General features: G+C 53.3%; 1 protein-coding gene across 2 annotated transcripts in view; it reads left to right on the forward strand.

Annotated features, from left to right (window-relative positions):
• DCPS (decapping enzyme, scavenger) overlaps positions 1-16,120 on the forward strand; it is a 42,500-nt gene extending 26,380 nt beyond the window's left edge. The window contains exons 3-6 of one of the 2 annotated variants that reach the window (XM_046684542.1): positions 3,023-3,168; positions 8,637-8,750; positions 13,693-13,803; positions 15,713-16,120. In XM_046684542.1, the coding sequence (XP_046540498.1) occupies positions 3,023-3,168; positions 8,637-8,750; positions 13,693-13,803; positions 15,713-15,979 (638 nt within the window). In that variant the 3' untranslated portion in view covers positions 15,980-16,120. The remainder of the gene's footprint in view (positions 1-3,022; positions 3,169-8,636; positions 8,751-13,692; positions 13,804-15,712) is intronic. The other variant, XM_046684543.1, reaches the window with a different exon arrangement.
• The last annotated feature ends 2,639 nt before the right edge of the window (positions 16,121-18,759 follow it).

Genomic DNA, 18,759 nt, shown 5'->3' on the forward strand with positions numbered 1-18,759 from the left:
TGAGATGAGGGCGCTTCTTTAGCCGGGACTGTCTGCAAGCTCGAGAGCTGACCTCTTGGCAGAGATGTGGGTGGTACAAGGGAGCAAGCACGACTCAGGTGGGAGGCTCCTCAGGAATAGGAGCAGCTGGTGTGGGCTTAATGTGAGTGAGTGCGAGTGTAAGGAGGTCTGCGTGGCTGGAGCAGAGACCTCAAGGGGGAGCACGGCGGTTAATGAAGTTGGAGACGGGGGTTGGGGCATGACAACGGAGGGCCATGTAGACCATGATGGCAAGCCAGTGAAGTGGTCCAGCCTGTCAGGAGGGCACGGAGCCCAGCCAGCCCCTACCCCTGACACCAGCATATGAGGGGCAGCCCTTCTGGTCTGACCAAGGCCGGGCCCCCAGGAGTGAATGGCTCTGAGGGGCCCCTCAGTGCTGCAGTGGGGTTTTTGCATCCAGGCAGGAGTTTCTCAGGAAAGGAAGAAGGACAGCAGGACGTTTGCAGTGGGAAAATACCTTTTTATTTTTTCCCTGCGGCTGAGGGGGAAGGCAGGAGGGGGCTGACCTGGCGAGGTACCTGTTTCCTCAGCACCCTGGGTTGCTGGGGCAGTCTTTGACAAGACTTGGCAGGCCCAGCAGCTCTCTAATCTGGAACAGCAAGGGAGCCCCAGGCTGTGAGCCCAGTGCTGTGTGTCCGTTGCTAACAGGGCTAGGCTCTTCTCCAACATCAGTTCTGCCTTTGTCCCCAGCCCATCTTCCCCACGCCAAGGGAGCTCCGTTGCTCACAGCTTTCCTCCCACTGCCCAGCCCAGGCAGCTGAAGTAACAATGGCACAACAAGAATAAGAGCCAACTTTGGAGGAGCACTTCTGTGTGGGGGGCACTTTCTAAATGCCTCCCATCCACTGCTCACTGACTTCTCACTACAGCCCTGTAAGGTAGATCACCTGCCCAAGGTTACAGAGCTACTAAGTGCAGAGCCAGGATTTGACCCCAGGTTGATCGGTGCCAGAATCTCTGTTCTTCCCCACCAGGCTACACGGCACATGTCGTGGGACTTTCCTGGAGCCCACTGCAAGGGCCAAGGCAGTGCCCTTCAGTTGATTTCAGGCACTGTCTTGCTGCTTGAGATCTTGGTGTGCTGACCTCTGGCCTCTGGCCTGTGAGCCTGGGCTGTCAGAGAGTGGTGGAAGTGAGAAGTGAGAGACTGCTTTTGCTGCCTGCCCAGAGGGTTGTTGGAGGCTGCGGTCTCTCTGTCGGGGTCAGATCCAGAGAGTCACAGGAAGTGGGCTGATATTTACTTAACGCCTCCAGTGGACGAGGTGATGTGTGTTGTTTAACGTTAGCAACAACTCTTTGGGGCGAATTTTGACTACCTTTTAACAGACGAGGAACCTGAGACTGATAGGTTAAATAACATGCCCAAGGTCACACAGCCAGTAAGGGGAGAGTCACACATCAGCTTGGGTCCAGAGCCTGTGTCTTCATGCCATGCTGCTTTGCCTCCAGAGCTGATGGACCAGAGGCCTGTGGTCCTCACCAGAAGTCACGTGCTCAGTACAGCCCCTTTGGACATCTTCCCAGGCTGTTGGAAGATGAGACTGGGCCTTTAGGCAGGTGTTGAAAGAGCATTGACTTTAGGGTGAGAAGACCTCGGTTCCTGTCTTGCCTCTGCCATGTCTCAGTGGCATGTTGGACAAGTCTCAAGTCCCTGCGACCCTTTTCACTTACCTGTGACATGAGGATTAAAATCACCTAGGTCCTCAGACCAGGTCTGAAAGTAGAGGTTGGTGGTCCTTAGCTGGGTCTTGAGGTACGTGGGTGAGTATGAGAATTTCCTGGAGTGTGGAAATGCTCCTGCAAGGCTGCTCTCGTGGGTTTCCCTGGGAGAGCATATCTGACTCTAAAGTCAGGGAGTCAGGGAGGACTTGGGTCTTTTGAGAAACGTCTCAGCTGATTTTAAAATACCGTTAACCTTTCCAGCCCTTTAGATCGATGTTGAAGTGCTATATATGGATGTTAGGGTCCTGATAACAGTTGTAGCAGTTGTTGTTAGAGACGGGGAAAAGGACTTCACCAAAACCAGGTGGTTTTGGACTAGGCCTCTAGCCTAGAGTCTGTTTAAGGAAAGTACAAGATTTCCTTCTGATGAAAACAGTGGTTCTCAGCCTGGGGCAATTTTATACCCCAGGGAACATCTGGCAATGTCTGGAGACATTTTTGGTTGTCACAACTAGAGAAAGGATCTTATTAGTGTCCTGGTAGAAGCCTGTGATGCTGCAGTGCACAGGATGGCCCCCACAACAAAGTATTATCTAGGCCAAAGTGTTAATGGTGCCAAGGTTGAGAAACCCTGGCTTTAAAATAGCCAGCACTTACGTAGTATTTACCATGTGTCACACATTGTTCTCAGTGCTTCACAGGTATTAACTTGCTTAATCCTCCCAACCCTATGACAGAGGGGCTATTATTATCCTATGACAGATGGGGAAATAGGGGCATGGAGAGGTGAAATAACTGGAATGGGGTCAGGGTCTCACTTGGGGTGAGGAAGGGACAGGTGGGCCTGGACTTACGCTCACACGGCTGGGCTCTGGGCCTGTGTCTTTGGCTGCTGGGCTGTGCTGCTGTTCATTAAGGGAGGCTACTGGGCTTTAAACTGGGTTTCCAGCTTTGGGTCCAGAAAGCAACATAGCTAGAAATGTGGTATGTGAGAAGAGTCAAAAATTTCATTCCTGTGCCTGGAACTCGGGGAAAAGGGCTAGAGTTAGGGTGATGAGGGGCCCAGTGACCCATCAGTGAAAACCTTGTGTTCTCCGGATTCTGAGTGTGACTCATGTCATGAATTTAATGGCACGAGGCACCTCGGGGGCACAGATCATGAGTGACTGTAACCTCTTAGCCTTTGGCTCCCTTCGTTAGGGCATCAGAGGCAGGGCGGGGGTCCTCTCACTTCTGTGGTACCTGTGGTGACCCCCGTGTGATGGGACTGTGCAGAGCTGGGCCTAACTTTGCAGTCCCGGCCCGTGTTGTGTCATTGCAGATGTAAAGACAACCGTGGTTTACCCTGCCACAGAGAAGCACCTGCAGAAGTACCTGCGCCAGGACCTCCGCCTGGTCCGAGAAACAGGAGGCGATTACAAGAACATCACCTTACCCCACCTGGAGTCCCAGAGCCTCAGCATCCAGGTGACTGGCCACCGAGTCTTGGACTGGCCCAGAGAGGTCAGACATGGAGTGCTGTCCCCGTGGCCAGTGTATGTTTCTCAAGCATCTGTCCAGGGGCCAGCACTGTTCCACAGGCCGTGGGATACACAGAGAGCACAGCGGACTCCCTGCCTTCATGGAGCTTACCTCCTTTTGCACAAGTCAGACAGCACACAATATATAAGTACACGAGACGTGAGATCATGAGGGCTGTAGAGAAGCATAAACCGAATAAGTGGTGTAGAAGGGCCTGGGGTGAGGTGGTCACTGTCTGATAGAGGATGGTCAGAGAAGGCTTCGTTGATAAGAGAGTTCACTCTGGTCTGGGGCACGCATTGAGGCTCTCTGGGAATCTCAAAGCAGCCCAGTTTGTTGGAAGAATTTGTATCTACTCTACAGTATAGCCCCTATACAGTCTTAGAATGGCTGTGCCCTGCCCAGGGGTCTGTGAATGAGTAGACTTAGGCCCGCCCCAGTTCACGCTCTCATTCCTGGTTTCGCCTGCAGCAAACCAGCCTCCAGGAGTCGAGTCCCAGCGTGAAAAACCTTCCCTCACCCGGTACCTTTCCCTCACCCGGTACCGCTTGCATTCATTCCATAGAGGGCGGGACCCTATTGTCTTGGGTCTTGGTGCTGGGCCTCTTCTCCTAGGGGCTATATTCCTAAGTTGGCAGCTTCTTCTGAGTGTCTTCAGCTGCTGGGCCAGATGTAAGGCCATTTAGCTAAGAGATCCCAACTCCTAGGGTCTACGCCCGGCACCAACCAGAACTTCTGCCTGGAATTGGCCCCGGGTGAGTGCTCAGAGTTAAATACGATGGATGGGTTGTTTCCTTGCTCACTCACTGGCTTTCAGTGTCTCCAACTCTGTACCACTCTTTCTTGTTCTCTTTGAGTATTTCTCACTTACTCTTGCCAAGGTTCAGGTTACGGTAGTGTAGTTTCCTAATATGGGAAACGGCCATTTCTCCCAGACCCAGGAGAAGGGTGGGTGTTCTGGCGTAAGGGGCACTGCAAAGTGAATTGTACTTGGGAGGAGTAAGGAAGGGGAGGTTGACACGGCCCATGGGAGGCCTGTGCCGATAGCCCTCTTTCCCATTGGGGAAGACCTAACCTGGCTACCAGTCACGGTCCCCTGTGCAGTATTTGCACAAGGCTCCTCCAGCTCAAACTGGCTTGATTTTTTTTTTTAAGAAGTCCCAGCACTTGCTCTGTCTTCTAAGTAGAAAGGAAATATGTTTCCATCTTCCTAGACAGGTTCTGCTGTTCAGGATCTTGGAGAGCTCTGGAATACACATTCTGCTGCACTGGTTGCATATATATGAGATTCAAAAGAGGAAGCCCTTGATACAGTTAGTGTGAGCCGTATAATGTATATACCTTCTTATACACCATTATACAGTTCCTCTGGGAAAATAATACAACAAAAACCTCAGTGCTCTACCAACTTCTGTTTGACATGAGCATTCAGATACTCTTTCCTAGCTGTTTCTAGCAAGTTTACAAACCCTCAGCTTAACTGGTAACAGTCATTATATTTATTGAGCGTCTGCTGTGTACCAGGCCCTGTGCTAGGCTCTGGAGGGTTGCCAAGATAAACGCTGATGATGCCCCATAGTCTTGTAGGGAAGATGGACATGTAGGCTGACAATTGCAATGAGACACTTTTGTGTCTATATATGAGGTACACTGGTGACACAAAGAGGGAGTGAGTGATCAGCTCAGACAGTGGCGGGCTTCACAGAGGAGGGGATCTTCCAGCTGGGTCTTAAGGGACAAATAGAAGTTTACCGGGTGATAAGGCAGAAAAGGGCATTCCAGGTAGAGGGAGGAGCAAGTACAGAGGCACAGAGGGCTGGAATCATTTGATGCATTTGGGGAGCTGGAGGATCGACAGGAGAAGGCAGGCAGGGGCCAGGAGGAGGCATGTGCACTTTGTCCAGGAGACCAGGAGTTCCCAAACCCTGCTGATCATCGGGATTGCCTGGTAGGATTTTTAAAAATAGTCAGCATGGAGCCCTACTCCATCTCTGCTGAGTCAGAATGTTCAGGGGAAAGCTGGGACATCTGCATTTAAAAAAAAATCTCCCTATGTCTAATGATCATCAGATTTGAGAACGATTGCATTGAGGGTCCTATACACAGTTTTAAGAATGTGGGTGATGTTATTATATTTAAAGAATAGGTTGGAGTGTGGTTAGGGGAAGCTGGAGGACTGAACCAAGGCAGAAGCAGTGGGGAAGGGACTTAAGAGGTAGGGCTCAGAAACTGGTGCGTTTGGAGGTGAGGAGAGTCTGGGATGACTCCAAGTCCAGCTTGGGCGATGAGTAGATGGATAGTAGGGTCATTAACCAGGACGGGGGATGTGGACAGCCAAGAGGGTTGATGTGGAAGACAGTGAGTTCCGTTTGGGACTTAGCGATCACTAGGAGCAGAAACTGCCCGAAGCATTTGACGAGCATCGCCCACTGACTCTTCACAATAGCCCCTTGGAGATGGGCTTCACAGCCAGGAGGCCTGGCTTAGCCTTAGCCCGCTGCCCTGTTTGGCTCCTCAGATTTGAGGTGCTTGTAATTTCTCAGTGAAAAATGCAGTGGATATCTGGATCAGGAGCATTAGAGATCATCAAGCTAAAAATGTCGATTTGTGAGTCATCAAATCAAGGCTTCAGCGTCAGCCTAGAGTTTGGATCCCCATTCTGCTGTGTCAGAGCAGTGTGACATTGTCCTTCACTTCTGAGACCCAGTTTCCTTGTCCGAAAAATACAGCTAACACCACCCCCGTCCTAATGTCCCAGTGGAAATTTACAGACATGCCGTGTATCACATGCCGGTGTTGTTTCCAGCACAGTGTAGGTGTGGGGTGGTAGCATTACACATACACAGGGAGCGCTTCGGGGAACAGGCTGGGAGAGTGCAGCGCTAGGACACCTGGAAAGCATGGGCAGGTAAAGCGTGGCCAGAGGAAAGGGCCAGCAGGCAGGTGAGCAGCAAAGCAGAAGGAGAGTGAAGAGGGAGAGAGATTCCAAAAGAAGGCAAGGGGGTGCAGAGGGAATTGCTAGTGTCACCTATTGCAAGGAGGTCGTGCCAGGTGTGTTGCAGAGCTGTCAGTGCCCACCCACAGCTCCGTTATCAGTGGGGCTGGTCAAGTCCCCCAGGCTTGCTTTCAGATGCTGTCACTCTACATTACATAACTCCCTATGATTTGTTTTGTTCCCTTGTTCTCCTGCCTCCCTTATCTAGACTTCTGGCCTGAGACTTCATGTACATTCAGGTCCTTCCTGCCCTCCCAGGGGCCTTCCCATGTGGCCTGGAGCATGTGATCTGGGGCCAGACTCCAGGTTGGAATTGTGTGCACTTCCTCGTGCCTGCTTTCTCCTTATCTGCAGAATGAGGGTACTAACAGTTTGTCAGGAGTGTTAATCCCTTGGGGTACTTAGAGCAGTGCTGGACTCATCACCATCACGCCTTTGTGGTCGCTTGCCCCTGCAGCTTCGTGCTTGGTTCTCCCTTGCCCTTTATTTGGCACCACCCCCTTTTCTCTCCTCCTTTTTCTCCTTTTTCCCTTGCCCAGTCCCTCCTGTAGACTCCAGCAAACCAGCCTGTTGTCTTCACGAGGCACCAGCCCAACGTGACCTGGTGGTGGAGCTTTCCAAGCACCTTCCTCTGCTTGTGGGGTGCTTGCTCTGTGCTGAGTGCTTCACATGCGTTTTCCCACAAACAATCCTCACTGCAACCTAACATATAGATGTTATTAGCCCCACTTTACAAAGGAGGAAACCAAGGCTTAGAGAGATGATATCACTTACCCAAGGTGATGGCTAGTTGGCGGTGGAGGTGGAAAATGAAACTGAGGCTTGTTGGGCTCCAGAGCCCACCTGTTCTCTCTGGTGCCACACATTGCTTTCCACTGGGAGGTGGGACCTCCTTATCTGTGGGCAAAGACAGAGCCCCAGGGAGGCCTGCTTACAGTGGCTGCACCAGGGCTCTCTGTGGAGAGTTGCCACCCCTCTCCATGCCTTTTATTTTGGGGATGCTTCAGGTCAGATTCTAGCTGGCTTTTTTCTCCAGTAGCACATTCCCAGAGAGATTTCCAGTTGGCGAGGAAATGCCTCTGTGGGAGTTTGTCGACAGGCTGGGCTGTGCTGTGCATTGCCCTGGCCTCGCTACATGAGGAAGCCACTGCTGGGTGTTGTCCGGAACCCTTCCAGGAAGTGGTATGGCCAGGCTCTTCTTGGGAAGGGCCCCTTTGGAGTGGGTGGACCACATTGTGGCGAACCTCTGGGTCTTACCAGGGGATCTGGGAGGCCCAGATATTCCAGGCGGGTACCCTCTGCTCCCTCCCTCTCCATCTCAGATCGTTGCATTTGACCTCAGCCATGCTGACCCAGAGCCGAGGATGTAGCGCATTGTGCTCAGCCCTCCAAATTCAGGGGATGAAGTGTGCAGGCGCTAAACCAGCCCCCTGCCCCCTGCCTTTGCTGATATTGCTTGTGCCAGTACTTGTGGGGGTGGGCAGAGGAGCCCTATACTGGTCTGGTTGTGTCAGTGCCCTGACCTCTCAATCTGCTCCCCTCAGTGACCTTGGAGGCCCTTCACAACTGAGAGGCAGAAGGGGCAGCAGTGTGATCCCAGCCACTGCCATGTCTCTGGCTCTCCAGCAGGGTTCTCTCTCGGATTGGGGGAGAGAATTCATGGACCTGGAAGGAAGTTGAGTTTGCAAAGGGCTCTCAGAGCTCTGGGGAAGTGGAGAGGAGTGGGGGTCCTTGGGTTTGAGCCCTGTGAGAACAGGGGCCTTCTTATCTTAACCTCCCTGCAGGCTGGCTTCTTCAGAAAGGCTGTGTCCTTGGGATCCACGCAGTGCCCTAGGAAAGGTCCCCTGAAGACTGTTGACAGCAGCTGATGAAAGGGTGTGAGGAAGGGCCAGAAGCCCTGGGTTGACAGGAAAGGTCTGCATAATCACCGTCTCCAGGTGGGGGTCGGTTCTGCTCTGTCATGTGGGGACTGTGTCATGTGAGATGCTGTGGCTTCAGGCAGGCGGAGGTGCTGATCCCACCCCTAACACCCCTGTGGCCTGAATAAAGTGGGAAGGTGCCACAGAGACAGCTTTTCCCGAGTCCTGTGGGCAGTGGAGGGGGAGGGTGCAGAGCAGGCCTGTGAGGCTACAGCAGAGCATGTACTCAGTGCTGACCAGGAAGAGCCTAAAAAGCTGCCCCATCCAAGCTGCCGTGGCCCCTGTGGGGACTGCTGTGGTGGCCAAGTTTCAGCTGTGCTAGGCCCCCAAGAGCAGATCACTGGGGACAGGACAGCCTGATTGTAGATCCCCTGAGCTTAGTGGCCTTTCATGACTTGGCTGTCCTTCCTTGAGGGGCCAGCGAGCTCACCTAGCTCAGTCTGGGGTGGCTTGCCAGTGGTGGTGTGTGGTACATGAACCCTTTCTCCCCCTCCTTCCAGTGGGTGTATAACATTCTCGACAAGAAAGCAGAAGCTGACCGGATTGTTTTTGAGAACCCGGATCCCTCTGATGGCTTTGTTCTCATCCCTGACCTCAAGTGGAACCAACAGCAGGTAAGATTTCTTGCTGGGCCCTCTGGTCTCTGAGTACCCTGCTCCAGGTTGCTGGCCATCCTCAATCCTGCCCTTCTTTCTCCTGTTGGTCTCTCTCTCTAACCAGATTGTAATTAACCAACAAGGGGAGGCCTGAGCTCTGCGGTGAGAGTGCATACCTGTCCTGTTTACACCTTAATGGGTCAGCTTACAGCCCTTCCTGGCTCTCGTCCCATCCACTGGCAAGAATGGGGTGGTGTTTGCATCCAGAACCACTTGGGCTGTTCCTTAACTAGCCAAGTGACTTGGGCTGCCACCCTCACTTCCAGGAGCACCTGCAGCCCTCAGGTGGACTGTGTACATTCTCTCCGTCCCCCTGGACACCAGCACGCCCTGGCAGGCCCATGGTCTGAAGTACTGGCGGGCAGGAGCCATGGCGACCAACCCGAAGAGTCCCCTCCACAGCCCGAGTCACAGAGGAGGTCTTCCAGTGGCCCAGGCTTCCACCCAAGCCTCTCAGCTCTGTTTCCTGGCCTCCATGTGCTCCTCACTTCTCCTCACCCTCTAAGGAGCAGGTTTCCCTTGGAGCCGTCTGCACTCACACTGTCCGTCTCCAGTCCTTGGTAGCTTCTCTCTGTCTCTCCACCTTCTTGCTTCCCTTCCTCACTCTCCCACACCGGCTCATCACCAGTCACAGCTTACATGGCCTCTTTGGGTGGACTCATACCCTGACAGTAATGGGAACAGGCAGAGCACCGTGTGACAGGAAGTGCTATTCCACTACATGCTGGAATCAGGCCGGGCTCCGCCTGCAGCAGGACAGGGGCCAGGATGAGGCCGAAGAAGCCAGATGGGATTGCTGGGTAGGAAGCGGGGAGTAGATTAAGGCCCCCTCTCCTCCAGTTCAAATCTTTGAGTAATCCAAGCTCAGATTTGCCACTGTGCTCTCAAGTGGGCCCTTCTGGTTTCTGTGCTCCTCATGCGGTCACAAGACTCTCACGCTGAGACGTTGTTCTGGAGTCTGGCCCGGTCCGCCTCTCCGTGGACGCCTTCTCTCTTGCTTTCTCAGTTGCAGCCTGCCCTTTAGGCCTTTGGGCCCTAAACTGAGCTTACCTGCAGTTTGCTTGGTTTTGGTTTGGTGGTTCCTAGACCTGCCATGCCATTCCTTCACTGCCATAATGGGGCCCTGGGGGCCTGTGGGGTACTGGGCCAGGATTTCGGCTCAGAGGCACACAGGCAACTGAGTGCCGCCTTGGGAGTTCCTGAACACAGTTTGAGGGGTGGTAGGGAATTTGAAGGGTGTTTCCAGAAGTTGCAGCTCTGAGTGATGATTTGTTAGAACCAGCTGATATCAAAGCAGACAGCTCCCCTGTGTGGGGTGTGCAGTGAGAGAGGCTACAAGAACACCGGCCTGCAGCTTACCCCCAGCCCAGGCCTTGAGGGAGGAACCAGGACTGGCTCTGGAGACGTTTGGGAGCTGGGACAAGGCCACAGAATAGGAATGCTGGTGGCAGCTCTGGGCGATGCCTGTGTGCATCTCTGCAGCCCCCCTGTCTGTGCCCCTGGGCAGCCCTACTCCTGGAGGTTCTGCGTCTCAAACTGGGTCATGGGAGGTGAGTTGTGGGGCAGGAGGAACTTGTGACTCACAAGGTCCTTCAAGACTGAAGAGCTTATGATTTGAAGGAGGATGGTGGTCTGAGGGCTGTGCAGGGACAACAGAAGATTGACTTGTGCAACCCCATTCAAAGAGCCCTGAGCACACTTGAGCCCATGGCCCTGAGAACAGAAGTCTGGCCCTGAGAACAGAAGTGCGTCATCCTTCTGACCTGGTGCTGGCAGGCATCCTGTCTGGCCTGCCAGTGGAACTGCCCTCTCTCTGTCTCCTTTAAGACAGAAAAGGGAGCCAGCCTGGTGGCTGAGTGGTTAAGTTTGCACACGCCGCTTCAGCGGCCCGGGGTTCACCAGTTCGAGTCCCAGGTGCGGACCTAGCTCCTCTTATCAAGCCATGCTGTGGCAGGCGTCTCACACCTTCTTGCTTAGGATTAATAAAATAGAGGAGGATGTGCACAGTGTTAGCTCAGGGCCAGTCTTCCTCAGCAAAAAGAGGAGGATTGGCAGTGGATGTTAGCTCAGGGCTGATCTTTCTTTAAAAAAAAAAAAACAGAAAAGGCTTCAGAAAGTCCGTTGGGCTCCCAGCCACAGGCTGAGGTGACTCACCCTCAGGGGTTGTGAACTGGCCAGCTTAAATGTGACTTCCCATGATGGCCTACAGGTGCTATTGTTGTTAACCTTTGCTTAATTAGCACTTGTCTCTCAGTAGTGCCATACTTGGCTGACTTGTGACAGAACACAGAGATCATCAGCTTACTTAGAATCAGGCAGTATATCCTGCAGGCAGACACGCAAGGCCTGGACGGCTGCTCTTTGTCCTTGCACAGGGGAGGACTGAGGAGGGCTGTGCTCTGGCATTTGCTTTCAGGAGCCTTCCTAGCCACCCTGCAATCTCCTGCTGCCACTTCTCCCGGAAGTAAATCTTTATTCCCCCCAGTCGTGGTCCAGGATTAAAGAGACTCTTTGTCCATATGTCCATCCATCTATTCATTCCACAAATATTTATCCAGTGCCTGATGTTTGCTGGGGATGCTGCATCCCTGGAGGTTGTAACATCCCTTCCTCAGTTCTCTTAAGAGATCACCTATATATGCTCTTTTATTTACCTTTTTTTGTGCGTCTAGTTAATACACGCACATGGTAAAAATGCAAATAGTAGAGACTGTGCAGTGAAAGTAAGTTCCTCAGCCCACATTCCTCCCTTTCCCTCCCCAGAAGGGACTGTTTCCCCAGAAAAGATCGTTTCTTTGTCTCTCCTTCAGAGGTTGTCTTTGCATATTGGATGTCCAAGCGTCTGTGTATGTGTTTACAGAGACACACATGCCCTTTCAGTGCTGATGAGTTAGGTTCTTTGGTCTAAAGTTCTCAGACCAGGGAACTCTTCCTTTGCGTCTCTCCAGGATTGGAGAGAAGGCTCTCCAAAGCTCCAGCTGTGGCTTTGATTTTACTGTCCTGCCTTAGAGAGAAAGATGGATGGTGTCTGTCTCCCGAGTGATTGATGGGCCACCTTCTGGGAGGCCAGCCTGAGACTCTCACTAGCCCCTGCTCTAGCTTTTTTCAGATCATTTCTCTGGGCCAGGGGCCCTTTGGCTGCCTGCAGAAAATCTGGGTTCATGTCTGATAGCAATGAGCAGGTTTCTCTTGCCTCTCAGTGGCCTGTGAGCTAACACCCAGCCCAGGCTTTGTGCCTCATTCCATGCCCCTGGAGCAGCGAGGTGTGAGTCAGTGCCACGTTTGGGATTTGTCAGTAGATAGCATCTAAAACAAATGCCACTATTATTTGGGAGTTCTGTGACAGTGACACATAGCCGAAGACACCCGCAGGCGTGCACAAACACATCCTAAATTCAAGTAATTTTGTTTCCTGGCTTCTCCTTGGGCCTGAGGTAGTGAGAGAGTATATATCCTGGACACAGGCCACAAGAAGGGAGTGTCCAGAAGGGATGTGTGGGCAAACTGAGGCCTGGGTGGGCACAGTTCCGCCATCTGCTGGGAGCTTCCCAGCAGGCTCCTCCGTGGCGGGTCTGGGGCAGAGAGCCCAGATTCTTAGAACTCTGGCCGAGAAGAGTATCTGTGGCCTGAAGAGACTGTTGGCATGAAGAGACACAGTTGGACACCAGGCACCATATGGAAAATCTCATTCTCAGTTTTTTAGTCAGAGCCCTTGGGGATTTGGTTGGGTGACTCATGGTCCCCAAATTACCTCCTTGAGGAATCTGGTGGCCCAGACTGCAGGGCTGGTGCTGCCGGCTTCTCTCCCTGCCTTGCCCCTTGGAGCCCTGGTGTCTGGGGCCTGCCCCGCACATGGATGTGGTAACCAGCCAGGGCCAGGGTGTGGGGAGCAGGGAGGGGTGCAGGGTGTTCTGGGAAAGAGGAAAGTTCATTTGATCTCTGGCGCCAGATCTTGTTGATTTTGGTTCTTTGCACTGTTGTGACCTCCAGGTTTTGGGCCAGGTGCTGTTTTCAGGAAGGACAGCAGGAAGGGCCACCTGTGAGACAGAGGAAGACAGAACAAGGTTAAGCGCTCTGGTGCTCATTGCTGAGCTGGCCCCAGGCTTCCTTTCTGTCTTCACATCTCTCTACACCACTTCACACGACAAATCGAGTTGTTTACCCCTTCTGTGCTCTATGCTTTCTTGCCTCTGAGCCTTTGCTTTCACTGTTCCCTTTACCTGAATGCCCTTTCTCCAGACCCTACCTCTTCTTCAAGACCTGGCTCCCCTGCCTCCTCTTCCAGGAAGCCTCCCTGGATCACCCTAGCTAGCTAGTCTTTCCTTCTTCCTCCTGTACTTTTATTGCTTTATGTCTTACGGTAATTACTTATGTACACATGATTAGACCATAAACACTTGGAGGGAAAGAGTTCTTGGCACTTTCTCTGTTTTTTCAATTGGAGATTTCATTTTTTAAAAAAATTTTTCAATTGAAGTTATGAGTTTTATTGAAGTTATATGAAGGTTATGTACAACCTTGTGAAATTTAAGTTGTACATTATTACTTGTCAGTCATCTTCTAGGTGCGCCCCTTGACCCTTTGCCTTGGGACTTTCTTAAACCTCCTTCCTGCCCCCGCCATCAGCCCTGTGAGTATCTAGATACTCTCATATGATCTTCTTTAGCAGGAAGAATAAACGGACATTCTCTTCCTTAAACTGTCCCACCCACCCTGGGTACATGGAGGCCCCCAGTGCCTGGGGATTGGTCCTGCCCTGGCGTCTCTGCCACGGGCTGTGGCTGGTACTGCAGGCCTTGGGGTGGGTGCTTCCTGGCTGCTGTGGGGAATTCTAGGATTGGCACCCTCCCCTGGCTCTGGCCCCTGCTGAGCCTGGGTTCCCCCCTGCCACTCTGCACAGCTCGATGACCTGTACCTGATTGCCATCTGCCATCGCCGGGGCATCAAGTCACTTCGGGACCTTACTCCAGAGCACCTGCCACTGCTCAGGAACATCCTCCGGGAGGGGCAGGTGAGTTGCTTTGGCCAAATCCACACTGAAGCCTGGAGGAATTATATTGCAACTCCAGGGTGTCCCCTGGTCACTTTCCTCACCCTTCGCAGAAGTCCTCCTGGCTTCTCTCTGGATGCCAGTTGTGGGGGCCACATGTAGGCTCTCCAGATGGACTCACAAGGCCCTGTTACCTGGTCCTGCCCTCTTCTCCAGCTCTCAGCCACCCTTCCTCACCCCCATGCCTGTCTTCCTCCACCTAGGTTCCTGCCTTTGCCTCCCTGCCTTTCTCCTGCAGCTCCCATCTGGGACCCCCTGCCAACACACAGGATTACCTGTCTACCACATTGTGCCAGACGTGTTTCTTGGGTAGATGGGTTCACAGCTCTGCTGTATGTATGCACGTACCTCATCTTCCCTGAGGGTGGACGCTGAGTGCTATAGCACCCGGCATTCTGAGATGCTTTCTATCTGGGATATTTGTTATCAAATGAAATTAATAGGGGCGCTAAAAGGGGCCCATGGGGTAATGGAAGATGGGGAAGAGTCTAGAATCTTGGGTTGTCCTGGTTCTGACATTTGACCTTAACCAACTCAGTGACCTTGAGCGGGTCACTTCACCTCACTCTGGGCCTCAGCATCTGGATGCGGTCCTTGTAAATCCGCCATTCTGTGGCGTGTTTTCAGCCTTCTTTCCACTCTGAAACATTCCAAGATGCTGTTCACTGTCACAGGGACCGGCACTTGCAAGGGTGCCTAGCCAGGAGAGAGGCTTGCCCCCTTTCAACAAGAGCTGCTCTGAGGCTTTGATGCCGACCTGGAGGGAGGGCTTTGCCTGGCTCTGTTCTCTGTTCACCTCGGGACCCAGCTCCCTGTCACTACGTCCTAACTTGCCTCCTCCGGTCTTGCCTGCCCATGTCTCCATCCCTCTGGCTGCCATTCTCTTTTTGGAGTGGCTTGTTTCTCTCTTGAAACAGCCTCAGGATGGCAGATGGCATCTTTCTCCCAGGGAGATGCGGAGCCAACACCTTTGCCTGCCCTGGCGGCTTGGGCAGCCTCACCGGGCTGGCCCTCCCCACTTATCCCAAGAAGCCCTCTGGTGGTTTGGCCCTGGTCTCACCCTGCTGCAGAGATCCCTGGGGTGAGCTCCAAATGCAGAGTACAATTCCGGGGTATATCCTGAGCCCACTGAGGCCCCAGTCTTTTTCTCTTCACCTCTGATCTCCTCAGGGATTTGCCACAATGGAAGTCAGAGTCTCCTCTGAATTCCAAGTCTTGGAGGCTCCTGAAGGAGGGTTTGGTGGAAAAAGTCCTACCCCAGAGCAAAGTGGGGGTGGGCAAAGGAGCCAAGGCCAAGGTCAGTGCTTCCTTCCTCCACCAAGAGTCCAGCCAGACCAGCCTTCCTGAGCTTGTCTAGGGGCAGCCCTTCCCACGCCCCCTCCCGCATCCCTTCTCTGTCACCAAGCCCTTAGCTCAGCCCTGTCAGCTCCACTCTGTTCTATGCTGAGAGAGCGAACAAGGCTCCCTCCCACCTACTTTGTGATTGAAGTGCTTGCAAATCATCCAGGGGGAGGATAGCCCCATAGCCCTGGGAATCTGGGGCCTGTCCTTAGGCGCTGGGACTTCCTAGATTCTCAGCAGCGACTGTTGGAGGAAGCAAATGTTGTATCCAGGGTGGAGTGGGGAACCCTGACTGTGGCCACCGTCCCCTTCTTTTGGGAGAGAGAGCCTCAGCTTCGCTGCTGTCACCTGAGTTTGTTGATTTCCTAGAGTGAAAGACAGGGACCCCAAGCAAACGGCGGGCAGAGAGCTGATTGGAGGGTTTCTGTGAGAGGTTCAGAGGCTGGTCGGGGGTTAGGACAGGAGGAGGTTCCGGTGCTGACTTGTGGGCGGCACGGTGACCACCTTCCTGCCACTCCTGTTTCTTCAGGAAGCCATCCTGCAGCGCTACCAGGTGAAGGGAGACCGCCTCCGAGTGTACCTGCACTACCTGCCCTCCTACTACCACCTGCACGTGCACTTCACCGCCCTGGGCTTCGAGGCCCCTGGCTCAGGGGTGGAGCGGGCTCACCTGCTGGCAGACGTGATTGAGAACCTGGAGTGTGACCCGGAATACTACCAGCAGCGCACCCTCACCTTTGCCCTCAGGGCTGATGACCCCCTGCTCACGCTCTTGCAGGAGGCCCAGAAAAGCTGAGCTGGCCCAGGGGCTCTCGGGAGAAGGGCACAAATATGTGGGATTGAGGGTGGGGGGATGGAATTTTTAGAACCAACTAAATTTTTTAAAAATACGTTTTGTACTGGCTAGCCCTAGTTTGTGAATAAAGTATTGGTCTCATTCGGTGTGGACTGACGACGTGGCCTGGGGAGGGAAAGTGGAGTGGGCAGAAGCGGGTGGGAAGATCTTGCGAAGTGAGGAAAGTCTCCAGGGGTGGTGGCCTCGGCTGGCCTGGAAGGGTGCCAGGGGCTTTTTCCAAATCCCTGCACACATCCTCCTGACTCCGTGTCATTCTGACTGCACCTCTCCTGGTTTTCACTCCTTCCATTCTGCTCTCACGTCTCTCTTTTTCTCATTTTCTATATCTTCCCAATGGTTTTCTAGGTCCGTGTGTCTGGGAGTTCCCCCAAAAAACCAAATGCAAAATAACCTATAGAGATTTTTGATGGCACTTCCTCTTTCCCTCCCCTCCTCACCCCGTGTGTGAGTCAGCCCAAGAAGTTGATAAACTTCTTCTTAACAAGGATGAAGGATTGCTGGCTGGAAGTGGGAGGGTTTTAATAGGAATCAGGCAACGCGAGCCCAAAAGCCTGCTTTGCCTGTTACTTGGTCAGCAAGTCCCTGGCCTTGAGTTTATTATCTAAGTGGGAAGACAAAACAGACTCGCCTGGAGCAGCCAGAGGATCAAATACTAACCAGTGCATCAACGGGGGCACCGAGATACGGTTGCAGTGGAGTACAGAAGCTCAGGGGCTCAGGCTCAAGGTGTGACCAGTGTCAGAGGTCCCCGTTCATAGAATCTGAGGCCAGGAAGAGACTTCAAAGTGTCCAGGGCTGAGGGTATGTAGGGAGCCATCAGGGCCTTATCTGGGAGAGTGACATCTACCACGGCTCCAGCAGAGCAGGGACATAGGCACACACGTTGAGGGCACACAATTAAACATAAGGCACTTGTCCCAGCACAGAGGACAGCTGTGTTACACTGCCAGGGAGGGGCTCACGTTTGCTAGTCAAGGTGGGGCTTAGGATACTGGACCTTGCTCAGGAAACTTCCTCAGGAGAGGCAGGATGCTGGGTTCTGCTAAGCGATAAGAGAGAAGCATAGGCAGAGGAGAGGGGCGGCTCTTACTCTGCATCCCCTGGACTGAGAAGCAAGTCGAGTTCCTTTCATTCGTTCGTCAAATGTTTATCAAACACGTGCTACAGGCGAGGCAGTGCCCTAGATACTGGTAAATGGTGGACACGAGGTCAGAAGTCTCTCTTCCTGGAGCTCATAGTCATCACAACATTGGACAAGCCCCAAGGCATGCTGAGCCCATTTCTTTGTGAACGGATCCGTGGAGTGCTATCTGCTGTGTAAGTGTACAGTGCGATAGTGTGGCGTTATCGTAAGCTTTGACTTACTGGTTGACTCTCGAGCCAGACAGCTCGGTGTTGGGAATACAGAGATGACTAGAACAAAGCTCCTACCCTCCAGGCTAGTGGGGTAGACAGCCAAGCGAACAGAGAAGTCAAAAGATGACACACAGGAAGCTAAATGGAGTAAGGTGCTGAGGCTGAAGAGGGCTGCGTTAGAGGGAGAGGTGTGCGCTGGGGTGGGAGGGCCTTCCTCCCCCAGGTGGAGATTACAGCAGCGGATGCCAGCTGGCCTTTCTTTTTGGTGAGGAAGATTGTCGCTGAGCTGACATCTGTGCCAATCTTCCTCTATTTTATGTGGGACGCTGCCACAGCGTGGCTTGATGAGTGGTGCAGGTCCACGCCCAGGATCCAAACCCAGGAACCCTGGGCCAGAGAAGTGGAGCAGGCCGAACTTAACCACTGTGCCACCAGGCAGCCCCTGGCCTTACCTGACAGTAGGTAAGGGCTATTCTACAAGGAGGCCTCACTTTGCTCCTTTGTAGTGCTGGGAGGTGGAGAGGGTGCTTGTGTGTCAGGACCAACTCTGCTTTCAGAGGGGAAGAGGGTCGATTCTCCCCTCCATGCCAGGAATGGGAGGAGCCAAGACCCAGGGAGCAGCCCTGTGAGCTGGAAACTGCTCTGGGAGAGGACCTCAGGAGTTCAGCTCCCTGTCCCCAAAGAGCCCAGCAGTGGGCAGTGTCACTGACCACAGGGATATTTGCTTTCACTCCAGGAAACAGCTGGTCAGATGTGGGTAGGCTATGTGCGGTGGATCCTGCTGACTCTCCATCTGAGATACACCAACTGGCCTTTGTCATCACCTGAAACACTTCCTTCACTGCAAGCCCATCTTACCTGAATCCTGGGATGCTTGAAGGGCTGCAGGGAAGAACTGGCCAGGTGAAGAGGCCAGTCGCTTTGTCATGCCTTGTCCAGAGGTCCTGGAGCAGGTCTCTTCTCTAAGGTCCAAGCACTCCGCCCACACATTCCACTTCTCCGTCATTTCTAGGGAGTCTCTGTTCCCAGGGGCCACAGGGGGCCAAGAGCAGCTCTGTCCACCATAGGCACTGTGGGCCTGGAGCAGGTGGCAGCAATGGGCCACCACCTGAGGGCTTTCACCTGGAAGGAAAGGAGCTCGACTCTGAATCCAGGTCCTTAGTCCAGGGATACAGATTAAGAGCCACCCTTCTCTGCCTCAGCTTTCCTCCTGCTGTCACTTTGCAGAATCCCCCATCCTGCCTCCCCTAGGAGAGCTTCCTGAGCAAGATCCAGTATCCCTCAGCCCCACCTTGACTAGCAAACTGGAGGCCCTCCCTGGCAGCGTGACACAACTGTCCTCTGTGCTGGGATAAGTGCCTTAT

Source organism: Equus quagga, chromosome 14, assembly GCF_021613505.1.
Source record: "Equus quagga isolate Etosha38 chromosome 14, UCLA_HA_Equagga_1.0, whole genome shotgun sequence".
NCBI lineage: Eukaryota > Metazoa > Chordata > Mammalia > Perissodactyla > Equidae > Equus > Equus quagga.